The 27,485-nt window shown below is 37.5% G+C and overlaps 1 protein-coding gene across 1 annotated transcript; it reads left to right on the forward strand.

The window, feature by feature from the left end:
• The first annotated feature begins 858 nt into the window (after nucleotides 1–858).
• On the forward strand, nucleotides 859–26,112 carry LOC144642983 (structural maintenance of chromosomes protein 3-like). The gene is made up of 36 exons (XM_078502107.1): nucleotides 859–983; nucleotides 2,457–2,532; nucleotides 2,617–2,655; nucleotides 2,747–2,817; nucleotides 3,590–3,661; nucleotides 4,093–4,251; nucleotides 5,736–5,853; nucleotides 6,096–6,210; nucleotides 6,371–6,431; nucleotides 6,558–6,638; nucleotides 7,557–7,721; nucleotides 8,020–8,141; nucleotides 8,589–8,688; nucleotides 9,254–9,298; nucleotides 10,467–10,535; nucleotides 11,017–11,120; nucleotides 11,754–11,853; nucleotides 12,378–12,514; nucleotides 12,799–12,940; nucleotides 13,157–13,307; nucleotides 13,630–13,779; nucleotides 14,174–14,243; nucleotides 14,435–14,516; nucleotides 14,996–15,115; nucleotides 15,576–15,647; nucleotides 15,850–15,924; nucleotides 16,795–16,903; nucleotides 17,590–17,662; nucleotides 18,243–18,333; nucleotides 19,093–19,179; nucleotides 19,814–19,957; nucleotides 20,540–20,608; nucleotides 21,909–21,998; nucleotides 22,878–22,964; nucleotides 23,419–23,596; nucleotides 25,467–26,112. Exons 1-36 carry the CDS (start codon nucleotides 969–971, stop codon nucleotides 25,643–25,645), a joined length of 3,618 nt encoding a protein of 1,205 aa, XP_078358233.1. The 5' UTR covers nucleotides 859–968; the 3' UTR covers nucleotides 25,646–26,112.
• The last annotated feature ends 1,373 nt before the right edge of the window (nucleotides 26,113–27,485 follow it).

A 27,485-nucleotide genomic window follows, 5' to 3' on the forward strand; every position in this document is an offset into this window, starting at 1 on the left:
ACTCCCCTTTTGTACGGAGGTGGGGGTATGAATTTTCTTGTACGTCCGAGGGTTAATACTTTGAAGAGTTTTCCAGTTTATTTCACGTACACTGGCTATTAGGCGTCCTTAATACATATCTTATCGAAGGTTTTCAGCTCGATAGCATCTCCTGTCTTTAATTTGAATTTCGGAGTTTTTCGTCACACGACATCAAAATGGCCTCCTGAAGGCTGTCACGTATACGCGTATGCTTTACTGAAAATGCATCATCCTGTTATTTTTAACAATCTAAACAGTTGAGGTTTTACGAGAAGTGTTTATGTAAATGTTTACGTGTTCATGAAGGTGAATTGATTGCTTTTTATAGCAGAAGTAAATGCCAGATGTTTTCATTGATTTCCAAAGGCTATGTTGGAGCCCCTTCACACGGACTCCAGCATGGTTTCTCCATACTGTGCTCTCTAAATTTGTGTGAAACATTTTGAAGGATAACTCAAGTACGGAATACCGCACATACCTGAGACTTTGACTATCTAGTAATTTTCTACAACCTGTAATATTCTTGATTTTAGCAGCGCGCGACAGTAGCGTTACTAGCGTGACTGTGAAAACCAGCAATTGTTTACGCAAATTTTCAAAATCCCAGTCCCAGACTTTCTATTGTTTTACTCTCTGTGATTCCTACTCCCAGTGACCCGAATCCCACTTTCCCAATGAAAATTCCCAAATCCCAGTTCCATTTTGCCCCTACAGAGTAAATCGGAAATGATTAACGCAAATGGACTTTTCATACCACATACATGACAACATTTTCGTTTGCACGGCGCAGGGGCTGATGGGAGTAGTGTATTAACCAATCACAAGCGGGCTGCATATATTCGCGCCAAAATGTGTCCTTGTTGTGTTCCGCCATAGTTTTTCCTCAGCATTGCATGTAGTTTTTCATAATATTTTGCTTTTTGAAGCCTTGATACAAGAGAAGAGTTATGTATATTAAACAGGTAAGGATTTTTCTTATCGTTTATCATTTTATCGTAGCTTTCCTTCGTTTGCAAACGTCGCAAATAATCATTATATTTTGATGAGTTCCGTGCAAAATGGACCTGTCAGTCGAACTGCAGAAAATTTTGCAAGCTTACTCCTGAATGTTTTTTTAATTAATGATAGACTGTTTCGTTTTCCTTTCATTCGTTTTGTCCTCTTGCTTCATGCTTACTAATCTATGGCTTGCAATCGCCGAGCTAAAATAAAACAAAATTCACCAAAATGAGCTTTATTTCGATTTTCATTTCAATTTTATTTTATACATCTTCGATGCCACGGGTACATGTAAAATTTTCCATTTTTTACTTCAGAAATATTGTCATTTGGCGTTGCTATGTTCCGTTAGTGAGTTTAGTTGACATTATGTGCTAAATTTAAATGTGTTTGAGTTGGACAGTGTTGTTATAAGCGGGTGCTATATTAATAAGAAAATGATATTATAAAATGTTGAAAGAGTTGTGTAGGCTAGTATAATTTGGACAGTTTGAATTTATTGTAGGTCAGTAAAGCATGTGCCGTAGGTCATGTATGCATCACTAAGAAAATAGGTAACAGCTCTCAATTAGACTATTGGTCGAGTGTCAACCGACTATTATATTAGCCAATTGTTGACTTACTATCAATTGACTATCATCAACTCTTGATAGTCGGTTGGTTGATATATATATATCAGATAATAATTGCAAAGTGTCAGTTAACTATTATTCAGCCGAGTGTTTACAGTCTATCAGCCAGTAAGTACTAAAACCCGAAATGGAACAAAACAAAATGGTCAACCACCCAAACGAAACAAAATGAAATGAAACCTAACAAAGGGAGTGAAATACAGGCTAGTTTGGTTTTGTCCCTATGGTTTCGTTTTGTTTCGGGTTCTAGTATAATGGCATAATATCGTCCGATTTGGCTGTTGACTATCATCTGATAAATATTGACCATCACAGCAAACATAAGTCAGGTAACTCGACAGTGTGCAAGGACCAAGTTTGCTACATGTATTTCTTTTGTAAAACGTTCAAAGTTCTCAAACTTGTGATGACATGGCCTCTGTTCATTATTTACCAATTACATGTAGAAGATGGTTTTTCAGGTTCTTTAAGAAAATAATGCATGCTTGAGGTCCAGAAAAGCTGTTAGTGGATGTCCGAGCTACTAAGCAAGGGCATTCAGCTGCTTTTCTAGACCTTAAAAATGCATATATATTTTTCTTTTAGGACATAGGAAAACCATCTTCTAGTTTGTTTAGAATATAGAATGCATATAACATGAACTATTGATGTCCAGTTTTTGAAACATTGTTCTAGGCTTATTTTTGCATTTGCATGGCCTTGCCATTAACTCCTCGCATCACCTGTAAGTAATGACCAATTCTAATAAATTTTAGACTGTCATGAGCGAATGCTTCTTGAAAGTAGCATTTTTTTCTGTTACAGGTTATCATTCAAGGCTTCAGGAGCTATCGGGATCAAACCATCATTGAGCCATTCAGTCCCAAACATAATATCATTGGTAGGTATTTGACTGTTCTACTTGAGTTCAATTGATTGCAGTGTTTTATAATTGAATCAATCTTCTTTTTTTGGTTTTATACAGTTGGCAGAAATGGATCTGGAAAAAGTAATTTCTTTTTTGGTAAGTTGTACATTTTATAAAATTGAATCCATGCACATTGTAGGCTAGTAGCGTGATGTGTAGCTTGAACATTGTGCTGCTTTCCTTTCAGCTATTCAGTTTGTTCTCAGTGCTGATGAATTCAGTAACCTGCGGCAAGAGGAGCGACAGGCACTTCTTCATGTAAGCTACCATTATCTATATAAATTATGCAAGAAAGTGTCTTTTATGTGCTGTAGAGGGAAATAAAGCAAACAAAAAAGATATTTAGTTTTTCATTGGACAGTGTGTAGTCACTTTGTTTGTTTTTTTGTTTTTGTTTTGAGATTTAAAGGGGTCTTTTAGGATATGATCTTAAGTCTTTGGTCTTAGATCTTAGTTTAAGACATTTGGAGGGGGTATTACAGCTGTAGGTCTTAAAAATTTAAAAATTTAAGGGGTGTCCTAGGTCTTAGATTTGAAATTTCGATGGTGTCTGAGGTCTTTGATTTAGACATTTTGAGGGTTTCTTAGGTCTTAGCTTTACAGATTTAGATGGCATCCTTTATCATACTCACTTCATTTCAAAGTGACATAATTCATTTATGTAAAACTTGTGAATGGAATTTTACAGTGTATAGTCAACACTGCGCACAAAGTACATGTACACAAAGAGTTAAACCTTGCTACAGTGTATCTCAAACTTTCAAGACTACATGAATCTTGAACTCCGCACTCAAAACCATTTCTCTTTGATTTGCTTTCAGTCATTTTCTCTCGGTCATTAAGTTACTGGTATTTTTTTCTGGGATTTTTCTTGCATCCTTGTATATTTTTTCTTTTTGTTTATGTTTTTAACAACAACAACAACAACAACAAGATGCCTGTAAATAAAATTATTAACTATTCTATTATTTTGTGTTGCTGTAATAAACGGCAAAAAACAAAACAAAACACATCTGCATGTATGTTGCAGGAGGGTACTGGGCCACGTGTACTGTCAGCTTATGTGGAACTCATCTTTGATAACACAGACAACAGGATTCCAGTAAGTGCATGTGTTGGAATTTTGGGTAATGTTAGTGATTATAAAAATTAATTTTTTACAACCTCCAAGTTTATTTTTTGACTAAGTGGCCATTTGGCCACTGACTGCTCAAGTTTGGTCACCAGCGAAAAAAATTTTAGTTGCTAAATTAAGCTCACACTTTCAATCCTTCTTCTCAATTTTAATTGCCAGGCTGGCGACTTCGGTTCCAATTTAGTCGCCAGCTCCAACATTTTAGTCGCCATGGCAACTAAAATGGTCTTAACTTGGAAGGGGTTGTTATTAAGTAACTAAATGTAACTTCGTTTGGCCATTAAAGAAAAGTACCTTTTTTAAAATAACATTCCTTTCACAGACAACAACTATTCTTTTTTGATATACTGTACATGTGTAGATGTTCTAACTTGTAAATGGTGTGATGTTCTTTGTAGATTGAAAAAGATGAAGTTTCCTTGCGACGTGTGATTGGTTCCAAGAAAGACCAATATTTTCTGGATAAAAAGAATGTCACAAAGAGTGATGTGATGAATCTGTTAGAAAGCGCTGGTTTTTCTCGCAGCAACCCTTACTACATTGTCAAGCAAGGGAGGGTAAGTCAAAAGCCAGTGACTTTTGATTACCGTAAAGTTCCGTGTATAAGCCACACCCGTAGATAAGCCGCACCCCCAATTTGGAAGCTCAAATGTCGAAAAAAAAAAATACAGACCATAAAGTCAGCTGTAAAGTTTGAAGTTCAAGTGAAGTTCTATTGGTAAACAAACAAGGGCAAACAAGCACGGTTTCGAAACACTGACACGGTGGTTGTTGCAATGTTTAATATAAATTAAGTCTTACGAAAGCTAAATTTCACTTGTCATACCTCCTTTTTAGTTTGAGTTCACAATATCTTAAACTTGGATGCTCTCTTGATATCATTTTTTCGAGATTATCACTTCTGAACACTCCTGAAACACTTGTAATTTGTTCGAATCGTTCGCGAATGACGAATGCTTAGTAGCCAAGCTCTGAATTGTAGAGAGGAGTCTGGGCATTAAAAACAAACATGGCGGCATTTTCTTCGGAAGAAACCACGTTTTGATTTCAAGATTCTTGGAAACTGCTACCCGCAACAGGATAAAAACTTCATGCAGAATAAGAGTTTGTTAATCCAGCAGATGTATTTGCTGTGAAGGTCAATAAAAACCGAAGTGGTCGGCCATTTGCCTTGTGAGTATTTGCGTTTATCTTGGTGCCTTCTCGCACGCGGCGGAAAGACATGATTCGAAGTGACTGGCAGGCTTCACTGCAAACAGCTTTGCAGAGGAACTAAAAGGTAGTGAACAACAACAAAGTTTTCAGGTTGTTATATGTTTATTCAATGACGTCTTGAGAAGTTTTTATGAATATTAATTAGGCTTTTGAGAACTCGAAACCAGAGATGTTTCCGTAGATAAGCCGCACCCACGATTTTTGACTTGAATTTGGAGGAAAAAAGGTGCGGCTTATACACGGAACTTTACGGTAGTTGCTAGACGGCGAGACTGATATCTTTTCTGCGAGCTCGAGACCTTTTTAGCCTTGCAAAAGAAATCGAGTCTGCGAGAAGGCGTCAAAAAAAAATTCGAGACGACGAGACCCCTGAAATTTGGCTAAAATTTTGCGAGGCAGGCAGTTTTTGAAGGACCATTCACCACCCCTTTTTTTTAGCCCTGCTTTCAATGCAAATTGAAGTAGGTGGTTGCCCTTGTGTGATACCCATTGGGACTGAACTAAACTGAACTGAACTGAAACTTCCTCACCCCCCCCCCCCCCCCCCTTTATTGGGAGTCTCATGAATTTTAGCCAACAGTTCATGACAGAATTCCAGACCAACCAGAGCTCTAGTGGGTTCCAGGTCTTACTGAAAGCCCTGGGTAACCCTTGACATACACTGTAATAATAAAATTTAACGTATTTTGTACAATTTTACCGATTACACATTGCAGTGCAAACCTGTTCGTTTTTTGACCATTTGTTACCATTGCTTTGGTTCCACCGTACCTCTGACTTAAGTACTCTGCTGTTTTTGCCGACATACATGTATATGTACTTGCAGATTAATCAGCTGGCTGTTGCAAAAGATCATGAGAGACTGAAGCTGTTGCGAGAAGTTGCAGGCACAAGAGTGTATGATGAAAGAAAAGAAGAAAGCAAGACTATCCTAAAAGACACAGGTTTTGATACCAAGTTACTCATTTTAAATTACTGTAAAAATGGTCAATCTTGTCATTAACTAGACTTCATGTACATGTACTGTACTGGCTATGAAAAATATTGTTTAATGCAAGGTTAAATCCTTGTTTAATGCAAGGTGTCATGTGTTTCAACTCTGATCTGGGTGGATATCTCATAAATCCTGGCTAGGAGCCCTCAGTTGATGTCTTTTAAAAGGTTTGTTTTTATGTCTGGTTCGTAGAGGGAAAAAAGGAAAAGATAGATGAGTTATTAAAGGATATCGATGAACGCCTGGAGACACTAGATGAAGAGAAAGAAGAATTAAAGGCTTATCAGAAATGGGATAAAGAACGAAGGTACAGCGAAAGCAATAGTGGTCAACCCAAAATAATTGTATCCGTTGTTGTTTAAAGTTAGTAAAATGAAACATCGGTGAATGAAAACTATGGAGCAAATGAATATTGTTTAATGCAATGGTGTGGTGTTAAAATGTTCTAAAACTAAATATATTTCCAGGTGTCTGGAGTATACTATACACGATAAAGAGATGCGAGAAACAAGAGAAAAACTGGAAGCGGTAAGGAAACATTATTATTGATAGTACATTAATTTTTGTGTTATGTTTAATAGAATCTTTGCAAAATATTTTTGCCATGCTCGGATTATTTGATGTCATTACCGGTACTATTTTTCGTTTTAAAAGCTTGAAAATTCCAGGCAACAGGAAACAGATAAAGCAAGCTCACTACAGAAAGAAATCAAAGATGCCAGTGATAAAGTTCAGGTATGATGTTACTACTGTACAGTATGTTCTGTTTCTTAAAAAAGTGTTAATTATTATAACACTGACTGGGTGACCCTTTTCGGCAGAATGAGGGAACGGCGATAGTTTAATACCCTAACCAACAAATAAAAGCTAATTGCAAGCAAACCAGAGTATAAGCTAACCACAAGCAAACGGGAGTGAAAGCTAACCGCAAGCAAACAAGGTCGAAGCTAACTGCAAGCAAACCAGAGTGAAGCTAACTGCAAGCAAACTAGTACCATTTCGTCATTCCACCATTCTGCCAAATAGGGTCACCCCACTGACTTGTATTTCATGTTTATCTTGTTTCATGTATAGTCACGTTCTGAGTTACCTCTGTCCCCAGGGGGGTACTCCGAGATCCAAGTGACGGGGATGTGCGAAGGATTTTTTTGGGGTCGAAATTTTCGATTCCAGGATTTTTTTGGGTAGGAGAATTTGGCAGGTATTTTTTTGGGTGACAAAATCAAACTAAAGTGCCTTGGCACGGCCTTGGCAATTTAGGGGTAATTTGACTAGGGATTTTTTTGGGCATTTTTTTTTTGGTCCAGGGATTTTTTTGGGTAATGTCGGGAGACTTAGGGATTTTTTTGGGTCCTGAGTTTTGCCTCCATTCGATCATCCCTGTCACTTTGATCCCGGAGTACCCCCCCCCCCCCCTGGGCCTCTGTCATGCACAACATTTTGTTACAATGTACAAAACACACATAGTAAAGTTTATAAAGTACAGTATGTACATAAAATATATAGTAAAGTTTGGGAATGCAAACTACAATGTTTTGAATTTCACAGAAACTAGAACATGTCTGTTAAGTTTGAGAAGTTGACTTTTATCTTTTTTGTGTTTCATCATGAATTTTTAATCTTGGTGCTTACGAAACATTTTTCTTAATGTAGTCACTGTCGCAGAACCTACGTGAAGTGATGGATCGCATGACAGCTGCAAAGTCTGAGAGACAACAACTTGATGAAGAATGCCAGGACCACATCAAACAAAGAACAAAACTGGAGCTTGATATCAAGGATCTGGAGAGGAATGTCAGAGAGGACAGTACACTCAAGGTCTTTAACTCAATAATTTAACTTGTTTCAAGATGTCTGGTTATGTTTCTGTCAACACTTGATCAGGCAAGAGGTGCATTCACATGTATAGGGGACCCTCATGAAAGGTTGCGTACACCTTTGAATTTGTCAAAGAAGCACAAAGGCAGTATTTTTTAGAACTGGCATGTCCATGTCTTAATCTAAAGGAATTACTTTTCTTTTCTGTTCTTTTTTTGCCTTGCATTTTGCCTTTTGCCTTTCTTGCCTTTTTTTTTGTTTTACACCCAAATCCTTAAACCTGTTTTTTCTTACTCAGATTCAAAACAGGGAACAACTGGTACGGTTGGAAGAAACAATCCAATCCAAAGAGGAAGAACTGAGTGAACTGCTACCCACTTATAATCATCTTAAAACTGAAGAAAATGAATGCTCTTCAAGGTATGACCAGCTATTAGGGCAGCGCTCCCAGGTACTACCATTTTTCGTTGCCATGGCAAGTGAAAAGAAAATTTGGCAACTAAATTTTCCAAACAGGTCACCAATTGTAAAAGGAAACCAATAGAGCCACAACAATCCAGGGTTTTAATCTAAACTGAACACACTAAACCTGTACATGGTCAGGTAGCATCGGAACTAGTAGAACAACCACAACATGACGGGAGCACTTACATGTAGCATACATGCACATCAAACAAAGTCAACCAATCAGAGTCTGTTGTAACTGCATACATTATCATAAATATTCCAACAGCTAGTTTATGGCGACTTACTGCAGTGTAAACGGCTGACTAGGCATCAGTTGTTTTCTGCAGTATACGGTAATTCCAATTTTCACCAAAAAATTGTCCATAACAAATTAACTTATTTACTATTTCAATTTTTCAGGATGAAAGTGTGTGAGACGCGACGTACAGAGTTGTATGCTAAACAGGGTCGTAAAAATCAGTTTACAACAGCAGAAGCCAGAGACAGATGGATTACAGAGGTGAATTGAGTCGATAACACACCTAAAGTCATGATAATTCTCTGTTTATTAAAAGAACAGGTTTGCACTGACATGCAGGCAACAAATCGTGATATGTAAAAACTCTGTCTTGTTTACTTAAATTAATTTTTGTTAAAACTGATGCTCAAAATAACAACTGGTGTAGAATATCTTTCTTGTAAAATGTGTGTTTGCTGTTTTACAATGTCACATGAATTCTCTAGTTTTTGACCTGAATATATTTTGTATTTGGATAGCATGATATTTTTATTTTGGTTTACACTGTAAGAAAATTAAGGGAAAAAGAGGTTATGTGTACATTATTTGTGTTCATGTACCGTAAAATTCCGCTTATAAGCCCCCCCACCCAGTTATAGGCCCATCTACATTGTATCCCTTATTACATGATTTTTTTTTTTTTTTTTTTTTTTAAAATTTTTTTTATTTTTTAATAAACAAAAAAAAAAACAAAAAAAAAAAAAAATACATTCTACGAAGTAGTATAAGCCCAGGGCTTATAAGCAGAGTTTTATGGTATGTTGTTACATGATCATGTTCTTTGCAGGAGAAAAGCTCACTCTCAGAATCTATAGCAAACAAAGAGTCACAAGTGAGTACAAAACATTCTTCAGTACAATCATACCATATTTTCTCGATTAAACGTTGGGCCCCGAATAAATGCCGGGTCTCCAAGCTGTGTTTGAAAATAAACCCCTTAAACAATTATTAAAGGTTTAATATGCCTTAAACATAATGTCTACATATATAGCTGTCAAAAATATTGAATAAAAACGATTTCATAGAAACATAGGGCTTGAACAAACTCCTGGAATCAAATAAACGCCGGCTCTATCGGGCCAAGTTTGAAATAAACCCCAGGGGTGTTTAATCGAGAAAATACTGTATGTAACTACAGTTGTACTAAAGAAAGAACAATTCCAACATCTAAGAACAGTCATCTTCAGTGTTATTGGTGAAACTTTACAGCATGCAAAGAAGTTAGCGTCTGCTGGCCTGGGGCTAGTAGATTTTGTGGCCGGGCTATCAGACTGAATCCTTCACTGGCCTGACCAGCAAATGTGCATCATACACATGGTGCTTATGAGAATTTTTTGGCTACATGTAGTTAAAATGACTTTCGGGCTAGCAAATTCTGGCTAAAGCTGGCCTTAAGGTCAAGCTTGAAAATTCAATTGATTTGCACCTTGCATAATTTGTCAGCCGGCAGGTGAACATTGTATTTGAAAAGTCTCCTTTTCTGTACTTACTTTGAGAGAATTTTCTTTTATCCCTTTGTACTACTTTGTCAGGGCTTGTATTTTTAGTACTTGAAGAAAGGAAAAGCAAAATAAAGTTTTTATACACTAAATTTGTAGCACTTGCAGTATTCCATTTATAATCATGTGTTTTTTCTGATGGCAAGACAAGACATAGTTTTAAGTACATGTAGATAAAATATGAGAGGAGATTGTATGGGCGAACAATGGATGTAGCGCCCAACGATCGGCATTTTTATTCTATGTGAAATGAAAACAATAAATTGAATGCGAAGTTTTGTTATGCGAATCAGTAGAGATCTGTATCAAAAGTTAATGAATACTTATTAGCTGAGCAGGAGTTTGTATCAAAAGTTAATTCTATTGTTTGATTTGTATTGGGGTTTATAGTTGTGTACATGTGATCTGAATACAGTGCTGGGATTGGTTTGCACCCTCATGAATAGTTAATGAATTTTACAATGGAAATTGGTAATAATAATTAGTGTCGTTCTCATGTAGATTATGGGCATTAGAGCAGAGGTTGAGAAACTGAGGACTGCAGTACAGGAACTGACTGCTGAAATCCAGGTACCCATCACATTTTCACAACCTCCATCACCTTGAGTATGTAGACTATATAGACTCTGCCTCTTTTTGTTTTTAATCTTTCATATTTGTGATTGATTTACAATCATTACATCTTTTCCAAAGGAGTGGCTCCTTTTATGGCTGTCACTTTAAATATCAATCAATCAGTCAGTCAATCAATCAATCAATCAATCAATCAATTTAAAGAAGTTTGCACCTAGCAGTCTTGCAACAGACAAACTTTTCCCCCCCCCCCCCCGATTACTTATCAAATTGGAATTGTAGAAGTGTTGGTTTTTGTGGAGGGAGGACAATCAGAGAACCCAGAGAAAAACCCATTTTATTGCTAACTGTACTCCAAGCACAATATTTGTCAGCTGCCTTTTTTATTAAATTTGCAACAACAAAAAATGTTAATTTACATGTGCGCTTTGTGTTGCCATCTTTTATTTTATAGTTCATTCTTGTTTATATTTTTTAGGAAAGAACAGACAACGTAGAGAAGAGAAGACAAGACATTGAAAAAGCAAACAAGAAACATGCAGAATTTAAAAAGAGAAGAGACAATACAACAAATAGAAGAAAGTAAGTGTTGTGTTTCTAAATGTTTGGATTATAATCTTTGTTTCCACATAAAAATAATAATTATGTACTACCTGTACATATAAGTTTGTACACTAGCTGGAACTAAATCAATATCAAGCTCTTAATGACTTGTATTCATGTGACTCTAATGCAATCAATCCCATGACAATCAAATATTAAAATGAAAATCAGTGACGAAACCTGTAACTCAACCCAAGGCAAATTTTGCAACTTTTCCAAAGAAACCTAGTCCAGACAGTTAAGTTTTGAAAAGTCAGCTGGAACAGTTTAGGATGACATTTCCACATTATTGGTCTGCTTCAAGTGAAAAAAAAAAAAGTGATCATTTGAGCTGTGAGACGTGCAATTTTGCACTGAATTTCCTTCGATATTCGCTGGTAAATTTCCGGTGTCATTGTGTAAAACGAATCAACCAAATAATTATTTCAGTGTTACACTTGAGTTCTTATACTGTAGACCAAAAAAAACTATGATGCCATAAAAAAGTCCAAAAGTTTGCAGTTAGCTAGTTACATGTATATGTACATTGTACATTACACTAAGTTATTTTATACATGTATGAATCTTGTTCACACTGATGTAGGTTGTATAATGTTTTATTCCTCGTAACAGGGAGTTATGGCGAGAAGAAGCAACAATAGAACAAAGCATGCAGAATACAAGAGAAGAGCTGAGTAAAACGGAGAGGAACTTGAGAAGCACTGTTAGTAAAGTAAGTACAATGTTTCCAATGCCCTCTGCTCTTTTGATAATATTACAGATTAGAAATGCAACAAGAATAAATGTACAGTAGATGGATACTGCACAAGCTGGTACATGTGCTTGACTAAAATGTCAGTGTGGGCTGTTTTGTAAAAGTATACATGTGCAAGTTGTACATGTAAGTCTAAGGTGGTTTTATATGTTGGAAAATCCGTGTGGGGTTTTTTTTTTTTGGTGTTTGTTTTTTTGGGGGGGGGGGCGTGGCTTAAGAGATCACAGGCCTTGAAAACTCAATTTTTTTTAATGCTATCATCTCAGAGTGTTAGTTGCGCAGTCTTTCAAAGTCGCAAATTAACATGTACCTTTCACTGCCCCTAAAATATGATGCTTGAGTTACCCCATAACAACCTCTAATAGGTAAAGGTAAATTCTTTCCGAACCTAGTCAATGTTTTTTATCCCCCCATAACATCCTCTAATGCCCACGCATTATACATATTGTTAGTAACAGAATGATTGTTGTTGGTTTCAACAGCACGTCAGTAATGGTATTGACACAGTTAAGAAGATTGTTCAAGACAGAGGTATTGATGGAGTCCATGGTCCACTTATTGAGAACTTTCAGTGTGACAAACAGTTCTTTACTGCAGTTGAAGTCACAGCAGGAAACAAGTAAGGCTTCTACTGCCATAATAAATTATCTCCCACCCCCACCCCCATCCCCATTTAAGCCCCGGCCCCTCTGTAAATCCTATTTTTGTTCAATGAGCACCCTCTCTCTACTACAGTAGTCCTTCCCCTTCCCTAGATGCTACATACATGTAAATCATTACAACTAAATTTATGAGAACAAGGTAAAACGAAGAAATTTTTTTTAGTGATGTTTTTCTTTAAAATATTGCATCCTCTCCCAGCTAGAGACTTCCTTGTTACATTATTTTTCTTTTTATTTCTAGGCTTTTTCACATCTTAGTGGATTCTGATAAAACTGCAGCACAGATCTTGACCATAATGAATAAACACAAGTTACCAGGAGAAGTCACATTTATGCCACTAAACAAACTACAGAGCAGGGATCAGCAACATCCCACCACACCAGTTAGTAATCATCTACTGATGTACTTAAATATACATGTAGGACCTGTAACCTAGCAGCTGTTCTAGTTTGTCGTAGTTTTACTATGTTCAGTGCTGTTCTAATTAACTGTTGAAAGTAGTTTAGTGGTTAGTGCACTGGGATCCTGATTATTCCTAAGTTGTGACATTTGTAAGCCACTGAAAATATGTTCATCTCTGATGTTTTAAATTTTCCAGGATGCCCTTCCAATGATAAACAAACTGAGGTTTGACGAGGCATTTAGACCTGCCATGCAGCTGGTATTTGGTAAAACTCTTATATGCCGCAACCTTGAAGTCGCATCACAGTTTTCCAAAAGTGAAAATCTCGACTGCATTACATTAGAAGGTAATCTGCGGCATCCAGTCTTGTATATTTCCATTTTACATAAGTTGTTAAACAATGTAGTTTAGTTTAATGCAACTGGAAAGTTAGTACAGCATAACTGTACATGCATTTCCTAATAAAAGAAAGTAAAAATGACATAAAGGATACCGATACTCTTTTTGTGATGACAAAAGGAACAAAATAAAGCAAGAAGCAAAACAGAACATACAAGGTTCACTGTATGCAGATACTGCTGAGAATTTGGAAGGACTTATAATCTCATAAAAGATCAATTAATTTAGCGATAAAAACGTAGTATGAAACAGAGACTGTTTTGTTACAGGGGACCAAGTTAGTCGCAGAGGTGCACTGACTGGTGGTTACTATGGAAACAGAAAGTCTCGTCTTGAACTTCAGGACAGCATTTGGAAATTACAGGAAAAACTAGAAGGAGAAGAAACACAAAGAGATCAACTTAAGGGTGAGCTAGAAAGTATCCTTTTATAATGTAGTGTACCATACATTGTGCATCACTTTTTATTTAACTGGTCTATAAGACAATAGAATAGAATAAATACCTTATTAACATGTCAAAACCACATAGCCAGATGGGATAAAACTAACCTGTTGTCACGACAGTCTGAACCCAGCTCACATACCCTGTTGGTGAGTGAACAATGGTGAACAATCCATCACTTGGCAAATTCTGCTTCGCAATGATAGGAAGAGCTGACATCGAAGAATCAAAAAACAACATTGCTATGAACGCTTGGCTGCCACAAGCCAGTAATCCCTGTGGTAACAACTTGTGGACACAACAAGCAGCATTTCACAGTTACTGGTTGATTTATTGGGAAGGTGTTTGAATACCCTTGACAGATTTTCAGAACTTGATTCTGATGTGACAGTTGCACTGGGAGAATTACAGAAAGTAGAAACACAGCAAGTACAGCTAAGGTGAGTTGATCATAACCCCTTACTAGTTAGAGATGGTTTATATAACAACACCAATCGTTGGTAAACAATGCATGTATTTATAGTAAATAATAAAGATGGTAAATTTTAAGCTCGGTAATAAATAATAAAGATAAGATGTTCTACATGACACGAGGAGGGGAGTTAAGCTAACACAACAAACAACATTACAGGGAAACATATGAGAAACAGAAAATTGATGTCAAGGCCAAAACTCAACAAAAGAAAACAGCTGAACGAACTCTGGAGTCAAAAGTAAGTATTCTTATAATTATAATTATACATTGTGTACTGTAGTTCTGTAAATTATCCATACCTCCCCCATGGAAGAGATTTTTCATAAGATCCCCGCCCCCGCCCCCTGTTTTTGGCCTGGAATTGAGCACCCCTCCCACCCCCTGAATTTCGAATGCCTTCTGTGGAGGGGAATTAAACGGAGGAGAATGGACATTTTCTGGAACCACACATTCTGTGGATTAACTTTACTTAGTGATTTTTTGACATTAATTTTGTCTTGTGGACTGAATTTTATAGAGTAAGATTACATGCATATATCATTTTTTTTTTTGTACATGAATGAAACAGTGTAACGGAACGGAACAGAACAGAGGGGAACAGAATGGAATAGATTGAACAGAACAGAACATAACAGAAAGGAATGGGGAGAACAGAATGAAACTGAACAGAATAGTGTAGTGCGACACTCAGACATTTTCTCCTTCATTCATCTCTAGGAACAAGGGCTGGCACATTTTGAGGTAGATCTAAAGTCTATGCGTAGCACCATGAAAGCATTAGAGGAGGAATTGGGAACTGCTTTAGTTTCCCAGCTTAATGTGGAAGATCAGCAAGAGGTATCTCATACATTAATGTCTTTATAATTACTGTCCTTAACCTAACTGCACATACATCTTTAATAAGCTCAAAATGATGCATAATTAGCTACATGTTTCTTAAGTAATGAAACATGTCTTAGCTTTTAATATATATTTTTTCTTTGTAAATAGGTACCAAATAGATTTTTAATTCGGGAAGTGCCCGCATGGGTACTAACGTCCCAGTTGCGCTCTCCCTTGGGAAATACCCTTGTCTTTTTCTTTAATTTTGTACTTTTCAGTTATGTATATATCTACATCAATTTCCCAATAAAATTGTGTTCATAAAATTGTTACTAAGACGTGTACCGTACCCTGTCATTCGAGGGCTACAGTTCATCATTTTGTTTATTGCTCTTATACTTGTGTTTTCCCCCTAAAGAATTGTGTTATGGACGTGTACATACAGCTGTATACCGGTAATTATCTCTTTTTTTAGGTTGATGATTTAAACAGTGAAATACTCACTCTCCAAGAGAGATTAAAAGCATCTCTATCAAACAGAACCAAGGTAAATGCTCCGTAAATATAAAATCTCACAAAATAAACATAAATTAGAGCAGATTGAAAACTTTTAAGTTAAAAAACATTGGCTTGTAATTTGTTTAGATTACCAAGGAAGATTTGAAAGTTAGATTATATTGTAACTTATTGGTTATTGTTCGTTATTTTTGTTTCTTCATGTTAAACATGCACTGTCATCTTTGTTTCAGCTTGAGGCCAAGAAAAACACCTTGCAAAATGTACTGAACAATAATTTGAAAAGAAAACGAGATGAGTTAAAGCAAGTGAGTTAAGCTGAGTTATAGACATTCTCCATTGTCTTGGGGGAGAAAAATAGGTATTTGTTCACTGACTAAACACTTGGGTTAAGACTGATTAAATTTTAAGGAAATACACTGTTCTGTATCAGCATTGAACATAGAGCAGTTTTCAGTATGAGTGTCGTTAAACCAGACCAAAGTTATCACTCTGGCCAATCACAAAGGACGCAAATAATCCAGTTATCCAATTAAAACTCAAAGCAAATAGTTACATGTAGCTGGAACGAAGCATGGGAGAACATGCACAAACGAGTTGCAGTGTGTAGATTCATACAGAAAGGTTTTGGTGTTCCTGCTGAAAATAATTATTAAAATTCGTTTTCCTATTTAGCATTTAGTATCTTACAGTTAATGACTGATCTGTGTGGAAACAGTCATATTTTTTTTGGTTTCGAGAGAATCTCAATGTTTGTCGAGGCAGAGCCAAGGGGAACAGTAAGATTCAAGGGAAACAAAACTAACCTAGTTTCCAGAGGAGAAGTGGACCAGTTAATTTGTGATTTGTAGTAAACCAGGAAAGACATTAGAAGATGCAATATGTAAATAAATTAGTAAATAATAAAGATGGTAATTTTTTTTTTTTTTTTTTAAATAAATGGTCGGTCAACATTCACTTTTTTGAACTGCACCATAACCCTCTTGCGTCATAAATTTTGCAATGTTGTCCGCTCAGGAAGCATGAAACATTTTTTTTGCTTCATGTAAATGTCATGTTATTTCGAAGGTAGCCAATGAGAGTCTGCGCTTCATTAATTTTTTATTGAAGAAATTTTTTCGTTTATTGGAACCAGCACTACAGTATGTCTATAACAGGAGTTTTTTTTTTTCCTACAGGCATTAGAAGAAATCTCACTTGAGGACCGTAACCTACAACTGGAGACACTTAAGGGTGACTTACACACAGTTATGGAAGCTATATCTCAAAGCTCAGCTAAACAGAAAGGTGAGGAATTTGCAGTAAATGAATCTATGTTTCAAAGAATGATTTGGCAATAGTAATTTTAACGAACCAACTGGTCATACATTTACTGCAACTTGCCATATTGGTATAATGATAATATTAAGCAGGGCCGTCATTAAGGGCCGTAACTCGTAACACCTGTTACGGCTGAGTTGACTCAATGTTACGGGTGAAAATGTTGATTGGTAGGTATGTTACACTTGCACACAGAGCAAAATGCTGCGGGTGATAACTTAAATGCTACCGCTGCTTGAAAACTTAATGACAGCCCTGTTAAGCATTCAGAACAAAGCCTTATAACTCATTATGGGGAGCAGGAGTGGGGCAGTGGTGAGATTGCTCGCCTACATGTACCACCAGCATGGCCTGGGATCGTATCCCAGACCTGGCGTCATCTGTGAGTTGAGTTTGTTGTTGATTCTCATCCTTGCTCCAATAATTTTTTTCCAGGCTTTCCATGTTCTTTTGTTCCCGTCCTCCAGACCACAAAAGCTAACACTTGCAATTTCCAATATGATTAAGAATATGTGGCTCCACAAGCTTCTAGCTTTAAACACTACCATGTATGAATAAAAGTAATCTGTTTATTGTTATGACTTTCCAACATAGAAAACCTCGCATACAGTTACTGGTCTAGTCTCATTACATTTATGTCATGTCTTCTGTAGAACTTGAAGGAGAGGTAAAAACTTTGACTAAGAGTAAGTCTGAGCTACAGACATCATTGGATGAATGGAAGGCGTAATAGAGATTGCCAAACTTTGTTGCATAATACTAGAAATGTGTTTTTAGGTTTGCCTCTGTTCGCTTGATACCTGCAGGTTAATATGCAAGGTAGTTTCACAGATGAGAAGTTTCCATGAAAATTGAGTAATAAGCAAATGAACAAACAAAGGTGCAAGTAGTCGCCATGTGATTTTGCGGACAGAATAGCGTTTGGTAGCCAAACGGACTCTTAAGTTTACTTGCAAGTGCACGGAAGTTGCAAAAAGACCATTTCAAGGCAGTTAAATTGTAACAAAATGCAAAGGAGTGACTTGATTGTGAGCAACTTGCGTTGGGTCGCCAAATGGTGAAAAACTTATGCCGACTTGCGCGATCCCTATCAAAGTGAACGCTAGTCGTCGCAAGTCAACGTAAGTGCATGCCTGAAAACTTGCATCTAATTGCGACATCAATTTTGCTAGGCCTTTATCAAATGCTCATAACATGAACTGGCAACCTGAAGGTAACCAAATATCACAAGAGTCAAAATGACTAAGAAAATAACAACAACAAAAAATAACTTGACAAAAAATTATATTGAACCTTAACTTGTTAGAACATGGAGAAGCAAAAAAAGAGATGCCATTGATGACGATGCAAAACACATGGAGAAAATAGCTCACAAGAGAAGTCTGCTTATGAAGAAGGTAAGAATCATGTGGCTGCTATTAAATTCCTTTTCTTTACTGTGCACATTTTTACAATAATATTTCTTTGAAGTGGAAACCAGAATGTCAGTCAGTTTTTTGTAAGCAAATACAAGCAAAGATGTTTCGAATTTAGGACAGTTGTAGAGGGAAATAAAAAGAACATTGGTTGTTTCACATGTTAGACATGTGAAATTAATCAGTAGGAAAAAATATAGACTTTTTCTGGCTTTAGCAGGGCTGCTTTTTTAGTTTTACATTTAGTTTTAGTAAACCCTTTCCAACCACCCCATCTGGACTGTAGAATAGTTTCTGTGTCCCTGAGAACATAGTTAATAGAAGTTCTGTTCCAAACCGCTCTAAATAGGTGGATTAGGAACGGCACACCTCTTTACGTTGATCGCTTGGATAAGCTACATGCGTGCTGATTGGCATTGCTGTTGCATTTTGACAAACTGGTTCAGGTTTTTCCTGTGGGAAGGGAACACAGAACCGTTAAACACATTCTATTTGGTCGGCCTGGGGAGACTGAAAAACAAGCAAACAAACAACCTAAAATATACTTAAAACTGTTTATCAGTTAGCTCTTCTGGGCGACACCTGGAACTCCAAATGATAAGCATACAGAAAGACAACAGTCTCTTCACAACACCGCTTGCAGTAATTATACAGTAAAAAGGGAAAACATGTATAAGTGTTTAAACGTAAGTGTGAGTGTTAATTTTTGAAGTTCATGGATTTTTTTTTTAATCTTAACAGAAAGAGGAATGTACCAAGAAGATTCGTGAGCTTGGTTCCCTTCCTGCTGACGCTTTTGACAAACATCATAAAACTCCAGTCAAGACGGTAAGCTGCAAATGATCACAAACTAACTGATTTTTTTGCTGCGTTTGTTGGGTAAGGTAATTATAGAAGCTGTTCCTTTAGCATTGCTTTTCTCTGAACACCAAAAAACTTGAGAGTCATTAGCTGCTAGTTTGTGTAACACTGCAAGTCAAAAACAAATGTTTTGCTAAGCAATTTGGGACACTGCGTGCCGAACTGGGCATTTCTAAGCACAGACCGATTCGACTTAATCACTAAACGTGTCAGACTCTAAAAAAATGTATTCCTTCTGGAAAGTTGTAGTTCCCATGAAGGATGTAACTTTATGGAAAATAACGCCAAACGCACGTGGAAACTTTGTATAAAGAACAAAATTTATGGACGTCTGTAACTGCACAGTTTCAAGTGTTCTGAGCTCAGCGGTTTTTAAAAACTTTCCCAATATCGCCCTTTTGTGCAGTTAATAAGTCGTCATTGTTCTCTTTTTGGGCTCATCCTCGGTGTAAGAACCTTTGTAACTCACCAGTGACGTAAAACAAAGAACAACTAAGACGACTAAGAAACAATATAGAAGAGAAAAACAATAGCTCCAAAATAAAGAAAAATGTGACAGATTCTTACGCTAAACCTTTTTTTTTTTTACTATACTTGTCAGTTGTGGAAGAAGTTGCATCAGTGTAATGAAGAGCTCAAGAAATACAGTCACGTGAATAAGAAGGCATTGGACCAGTTTGTCAACTTCTCTGAACAGAAAGAAAAATTGATGAAACGGAAAGATGAACTCGACAAAGGATACCAGGTAAGAAGAGATTGCGTTTATACTACTTCTTCTTCTTTATACTACTTATACTACGTTCGTAATCCATCCCAATTTTTCCCCATTTTTAAACTATCCTTGTTCAAGAAGGTTTATCGCAACCTTTCAAGTATTTCCCTATATCTTAGTAAACTGTTATAATGAGATTTGAAGGGAACTTAAAACAACCAGGTTTGCCACAGCTCAGGAAATGGTCAGGGAAAAATAAAATTCTTGAAGTTCAGGAAAAAGTCTGGGAATTTTATTTTTTGAGTCGGAGAATTGAAATCATATTACCTCTGACTTATACCATTGATGGTTGGAAGAAACATTTCAGGTCAATGTATCTCAGCTAAGTTTTTTCTTTTGGAAGCGAGGGCTGGAATCTGCTACTATATTTGACATTTTATATTTATTTGTTCAGGAAAAAGTCAGGGAATTTTGAATACTGATGTCTGTGGCAACCATGACATCGCAAGAAATGGCTTATTTCAACGTGACAGCTCCTACGATACTGTTTTCAAACATTTTTAGTGTAACATAATTGACTTGTCCACGCTTATTGAAATTGTTTTCTTTTATTAGTCAATCGTGGACTTAATGGATGTTCTTGAGCTCCGCAAACATGAAGCGATTCTGTTCACTTTTAAACAGGTACTTTTAAAATGAGTGTATGGCATAGTTCAAATGTCTTCCTATCACTGGGTTAAAATTCGACTTCATCGTGGCTATACTCAGCCGAGCGTCGAATGCTATAAACCGGTTCCCACTTCAGTTTGATGCCAAAAGCTGTATTGAGCTCGCAGGAAAATCAAATAAACAATATGTAACTTATTTAACTTATCTTACTGAACTAACTTATTTTGTTTTGTATACAATGAAGGTTTGTGTATTGTAAGCGTACTGTAATAAGTTTAAGTATTGTAATCAGTGTGAGTAGTTCAAGTATTGTAATAAGCGTAAAGTATATAGTTTCTAGTAGTAGTATTATAAGTTCTAACTTATTTAATTCATAAACCATCTTGGAGCAAAGTTGGTTTTAATGTCGCTCTATACTTTCATCAATTGAGTTTGATACTACGATTGCCCGACAATAGGGCAATAATATCTCAGCGTTATGTGAGGCCTTTAATCTGAAGTTAGTAAGATGATAACAAGGCGATACGTGATGACAGTGTTACAATAGCCAGAAGATGGTGTGACTCCAGCGCAAAGACTTTTAAGGCGGTAGCAAACGAGGACACATTCTTGCGGATACATTGTTGCTCATGATGTTTCTTGGGTGGGCAAACAAAACAAATGATTTGTGTCCGTGCTGTGCAAACCGGGAAACATTTGTTGCGGACACAAAATCAGTCGGGGGAACAAGTGACAGTTGATGGCGATATCACTTCTCCGAGAAGTGACTGAGCCCGCAGTTCTCACCCCAGGGGTTGCTAACCAACATGACGTATTTGTACGCGCAATTGCTTTCGGAGTACTCGTGAGCGCTCGCGCTAGTTTCTGATTGGATGAAATAATTCGGAAATACTTCGAGTGCTTGAACGAAGGTTTGCCAATACTGGCACTTATTCCCCCAACTGACATGTTTCTGGCAAAAATCAAAAACATTTTTTGTGTCTCAGATACAAATTTTGTGTTGCACACGCGGGCAAACGGGAAAACATCTGTGTCCCCAACAATGTGTCTGCAACATTGTGGCCTCATTTGCCACCAACTTTACTGAATCAAAGCCCCCTGTCCCTTTATTTGAAGCCAACTCAGCAGAGTAGCCATGGGCTTGTTCTGTGCGTAGTAAAATGTCAGTATTATATTAACTAGAATCGTGTCTTATTTTGAGGGCACATTTAAACGGCTGTTTATTGTTTTAGAACAAACAAGTAGTAAAATCCGCTCGTATACAAGTTGCTGTTTTTGATTGAGAGTTACGCGTGTTTTTTTTTTTCATCACCAGATGTCACACAACTTCACTGAGGTTTTCAAACAGCTCGTCCCTCATGGGAAAGCCACCTTAGTAATGAAAACAGATCCGGTGGAACAAGTGGTAAAAGCCATTTATGTTCTGTTCCTATTAAACTTTTTCACTGTATTTATCTCAACGTTTCCTGTAATCCTGCCATGCACACATGATAGCTTCAACACTACCATCATTACTAGTTGTACCTACAATCTCGGACGAAACTGTTGTCTTGAGACACTGCCAATTTCCCCTTATTTTGGTTGCTCAGTTCACTTTTTCCAGCCCCCCGCCCCTTTCCCCCATTTCAATGTTGTCAATGTCGTCGTGTTATTAAAAACAAAGCCTGATGAATTGCAAACCCCATAAAACAACATTGAGTAGGGCGAAAGAGAGATAACATATGTTTAACCAGCTTGAATGTCAAGACATTTGCGAAAAATACGTGAAATGCGTTTGTCTCAACTCGTTTCGTCCGAGATTAAAGGCAAGCAACAAAGTTTTTTTCTATGGAACTCCAGCTGTAGTTTAGCCTCCTTAATTGCTTTTGAATAGTTCTGTGTCACGTTGGTGTTCAACGTAATGCCGTTCTAGTCATGCCATTGATAACTTTTTGAAGTACATGTGTGATTCATCTATCTCGACGGGTCGGGTGGCAGCTCTCGCAGGATTACACATAAACGGCTCGCTACTCTTTGAGAGAACAACAGAACAAACAACAGTAGCAAATGCCCTTAATCCGAGTAACAATAGCAACAGCTACGCTAGAGCACCAGTATAATTACAAGCTTATGAGAGCTGCTACACTACAGATCTAAATTAATGTATTGTAATATAAAGGCAGACGCAGCAGAGTGGTTTTCACGTTTTCCTCTAGTATCTCTAACACTCTCTCCAAATCATTTGCTATCCTATCTTAATTCTCTGTTCTCTTGCTTTTTCTCTCGTGGAACCACGGAAAATTAGGAAGAGGAGGAAAGCAGCGAGGCATCTCAGTCTGAGTCCCAGCGGTCTGTACCTCTTGTGGATCAGTTCACTGGAATAAGTATCAAGGTAAAGTGGAAAGGGCGGTTGGGAAGTTAAGGCTGTCGACATACTGGGTGGGACAATTTTGACTGAGCCTAACAACTTTTAAGCGGCAGAATGCTGATAAGAAATTCCAAAGAAATGATCGGGGACAAAGGAGGGTGAGAGTGTACGAGAGTTCACAAAACCACAAAGTCAAGTGCGTGAGTGAAAACTCTTGTCTTCTCATAAAAGTTTTAGCAGATTCAAATTCGATTAGAGTAGCCAAGCACTGATCAGAGTCGACGAGAGTGCTTGAGATTTTGCCAGTAAAACGGCAGCGAAAATTTAAACTCACGGCTAGCCTCGTTCATGTTTGTCTTGAGCTTTAAGCTAGCTTTGGAACTCTAGTGTGAATGGACGGTCATGTTTGACTTGAGCTCTTAAGCTAGCTTTGGAATTCTAGTGTGAACGGATGGTCATGTTTTATCTGTGTCCTTAGGTGTCATTTACTGGGAAGTCCGCAGAGACTCGAGAGATGAACCAGTTATCAGGAGGACAGAAGTCGTTAGTAGCTCTGGCTTTGATATTCGCCATTCAGAAGTGTGACCCTGCGCCTTTCTATTTATTTGATGAGATTGATCAGGCTTTGGATCCGCAGTTCAGAAAGGCTGTTGCAGGTAAACTGCTCCTCTTCAGTTCACTGTGTGTTAGATAGTCACCTAGCCTGCGTTGCAGACGAACAAAACCCCGGTGTAGTCCGTCTGCCAAGCAGCGCACAAAAGCTTGTTCTCACCCCCCGCGTGTTACCAGGATTTTCCATAATATTATCTGATTGGCTCTTGAATAGGGCCGTTATTTCATGCGACATAATTGGTCGAATGGATATCTCGAAACCATAGTTACGCTTTTGATGAATAACAGATACAAAATAAACTTGGCGGCGATCACGGCAGATCGGTGGAAATTAGCGTTTGTAGCGGTAAAAAAGCAGCCGGTTCGAATTTTCTAATATAAAAAAAAAAAAAAAAAAAGAAGAAGCATACACGGGGTTTCGTGCACGCGGATTGTCACCGGGGTGGGTAGAAAACTGTAAGGTTTTGTGTCATAAAATAAATAAGTACTGGAGTTAGGGAAGGGTATTTATTCTTTGTCTAGGGTATGGCAAAATTTTGTCATCATGACTCTGACGTGTTTTGCGTAGATTATGGCTGTGCAGTGTTGCAAGAGAAGGTGTTTTGTGTCCAGTAGACGAAACTGCTAGTATTTTGTAACAGGACAGGGGCTAAGGAAGGGTAGATTGTTGCCGTGTAAGGGTAGGAAAGGGCAGTGTTTGTGAAAGCGAAGTCGATTTCACCAAGGTGCGGGAATTGGGTTTGATTGCATTAGATCGGAGTACGAGTATGACATTGAGTAGGGTTTGTATGGGTCCTGGAAAACCTGGAAAGTCCTGGAATTTTATCGTGGCACTTTCCAGGACTGGAAAGTCCTGGAAAAAAGAATTTCGGTCCTGGAAAGTTCTGGAAATCTGTTAATTCAAGTAACAACTGAATTCTCAGAACTAACATTTTAAGAAATGTACAGACAGTAAGAAGAAATAATATCGAGATCTTGGTAGTGAAAGGGTTAATGTGAATTTTGGAGTTCTCGAAAAGTCAATCTGAGTCCTTTAAAAGTCATGGAAAAGTACTGGAAAATTGTTTGTGAAAAAGTGTACGAACACTGCAAGATGCGGGAAGTGGATTTGATTTCATTAGATCGGAGTATGAGTACGAGATTGAGTACGAATATACGTTTTTTCACATCTAGTGCTTATGCATTTGATTATCGCTATTCCCACCAATCTTGTGCCGAAATTATCCTATAATCTCCTAGCAGTGAGGGTTTTTTTTTTGGATTAAAAAATTCCAAGATCGTACTCCTACTCGATCTCGTACCTGTACTGTGATGTTTAAACCTGTTGATTTATTCCCAAATCGAACATTTACATAACGCTCACAAATCAGAAGCCACGCATAATACTACAACTGATTATTACTTCCTTTTCACTAATAGTCAGCCGCAGTTAGTGGCTTACCCAGACCTCCCGAGTGATTCTTGTGTTTTTTCGTTGGTGGGTTGGTGGGCTGGTTCGTTGGTTCGTTGATTCGTACGTTCTCGTTCGTTCGTTCGTTCGTTCGTTCGTTCGTTCGTTCGTTCGTTCGTTCGTTCGTTCGTTCGTTCGTTCGTTCGTTCGTTCGTTCGTTCGTTCGTTCGTTCGTTCGTTCGTTCGTTCGTTCGTTCGTTCGTTCGTTCGTTCGTTCGTTCGTTCGTTCGTTCGTTCGTTCGTTCGTTCGTTCGTTCGTTCGTTCGTTCGTTCGTTCGTTCGTTCGTTCGTTCGTTCGTTCGTTCGTTCGTTCGTTCGTTCGTTCGTTCGTTCGTTCGTTCGTTCGTTCGTTCGTTCGTTCGTTCGTTCGTTCGTTCGTTCGTTCGTTCGTTCGTTCGTTCGTTCAATCAAACATTTATTGTTTCATTCATTAATTTATTTTATTATTTTTTTCTCTTGTTTAGAAATGCTCCGTAAATTGGCAGAGAAAGCTCAATTCATCACCACAACGTTCAGACCTGAACTGTTGGAGTCCGCTGACAAGTTTTACGGCGTAAAATTCCGAAACAAAGTCAGTCATATCGACGCGATTACCGCTGAACAAGCCAAAGACTTTATCGAAGACGACGCTCAGGAGAAGTAGATACACTTCAGTGGTGCTTACTTGACGACAGAAGTTGATATCAACATGCCTAAGAGTCTTCGCTTTGGTCTTTTGGCATAGTCAGACATTTTAACTTCGTGTATGTACACAACAAAAGTGCTTTTATCGCCGAGATTATCAGATTTGTGAACACATTATATACATGGTTATTCGAAAGTTCGGTGCCCTTAAACAGTATTATTGAAAAGTGGCAATTGTTATATCAGAATTATACGTTTATAGTGCAATGTTACTATTCACCTTTGTCAATAAAACCGAGATTTGAAACTTATCTGTGTTTTAACATCAGTGGCATAAAGCAAAACATGCAGTCGGACGCTCGGGAATTGGCTTTGCGTACAGCGGTTGCATGCATACAACGGTACAAAATGCGCTGAGCAAGATAACAAGCTTTTTATTACTAACGTACTGGGACATACAAAACAGAGGGAAGTTAAATTAAAATCACTTTGTCATGAAGGCTGTTTAGTGTTCGCAGTACAATTAAGGCCCATCCTCACGTACCCGGGTATATTTGAAAACGTATCTTTTTTCCCCGGTTAGGCCAACCGTCCACACTTAAACGGCGTTTTCGGTCACCGAAAACGGAGCTTTTCAAAAACGCTCACCAATGAAGCGCATCGTTTTCAAGTTTACCCGGGTTAATGTGGACGTGGACGGGGCCTTATATTAGCAACTGGGCGTCAAAAAACACGGAAAAGGTCGCGAACCGATTTCACAACTGGTTTTACTCTTACACCTGAGCATTAAACCAGTAAACAGCGCAGAAAACGCAAACTTAAAAAATACAGGTTCCTCTCAGAAGTTAGCGGTAAACAGCAAAACCAAAGAATGCCAACTTTAAAAAAAAGTTATTGAGGCATTTGCAAAATACGAGAAAAACCAAGGGGACTTTGCTGCAAAATAGGTATAGTTATTCGGAACGCGGTGTTTTTATAAGCACAAAACGTTTTATGTTTTTGACAAGAAGAAAATTGACTTTTTTATAGGCATTGTCATAGCTACACCGTGCATACGAGATCTAGGAAACAGCTTAACTGCGGCTGGTAGTTGTTAAAAGCCTCTCAATCAAAAGAAGGCTTGTGGATTACGCTAAGCTTGGAAACGCCACTTTGGTATTAACATCTACCGTACACGCTTCATTCGCGGATTTATGGGCTTATCCCAATAATGGCTCACAATGTTTTTTGTCAGTTTGTCTTTGAAAGGGCCTTCGTTACTTTTATGTAGCAATGAAAACTCTTTGAAGATAGCCTAGACCAGAAGGTCTATAAAATTCCCCAAACGAAAAGCGCGCTTTTATTGGTTAATTGGTTACGAGACGTTTCTTAGCACGGCTTTCATAGATTAAAATTTTCATCATATGCATATATTAACAGAACTTTCTTCAGATTATGCGCGCAAAAAGCACAGAATGAACAAAGAAGGCCTATTTTTAATGAGTACAAATAAAACGTAAATCAAGCTTTTTAGTATTGGTGTTAACTTGCTAGATGTGAATTAATATAAGACGTCGAAAACTAACTAATGATTCACATTTTGGTGGAAGGATATTTTCCACACATTATCTCAATTTAATGCGTGAATCAGCGAAGACTCAATCATATGCAAAAAAGATGGTTAGCAAAATTGGGAAGAGTGTCAAATTTTGTTAAATATTTTATATCTTTGGTTTTCTAGTTACAAAGACGCGAAAACCGAACGTTGTTTCTTAAATATAAACTATCGCTGAATATAAATTTTACCGGTAGAAAAAAAATATAAAAGAGAAATTCGTTTGGTGTTTATATTCGTGGTTTGAAAATAAAATAACTGCGTA

The sequence above is a fragment of the Oculina patagonica genome, chromosome 2 (genome assembly GCF_052425735.1).
Source record: "Oculina patagonica isolate OP01 chromosome 2, crgOcupat, whole genome shotgun sequence".
In the NCBI taxonomy this organism is placed as follows: domain Eukaryota; kingdom Metazoa; phylum Cnidaria; class Anthozoa; order Scleractinia; family Oculinidae; genus Oculina; species Oculina patagonica.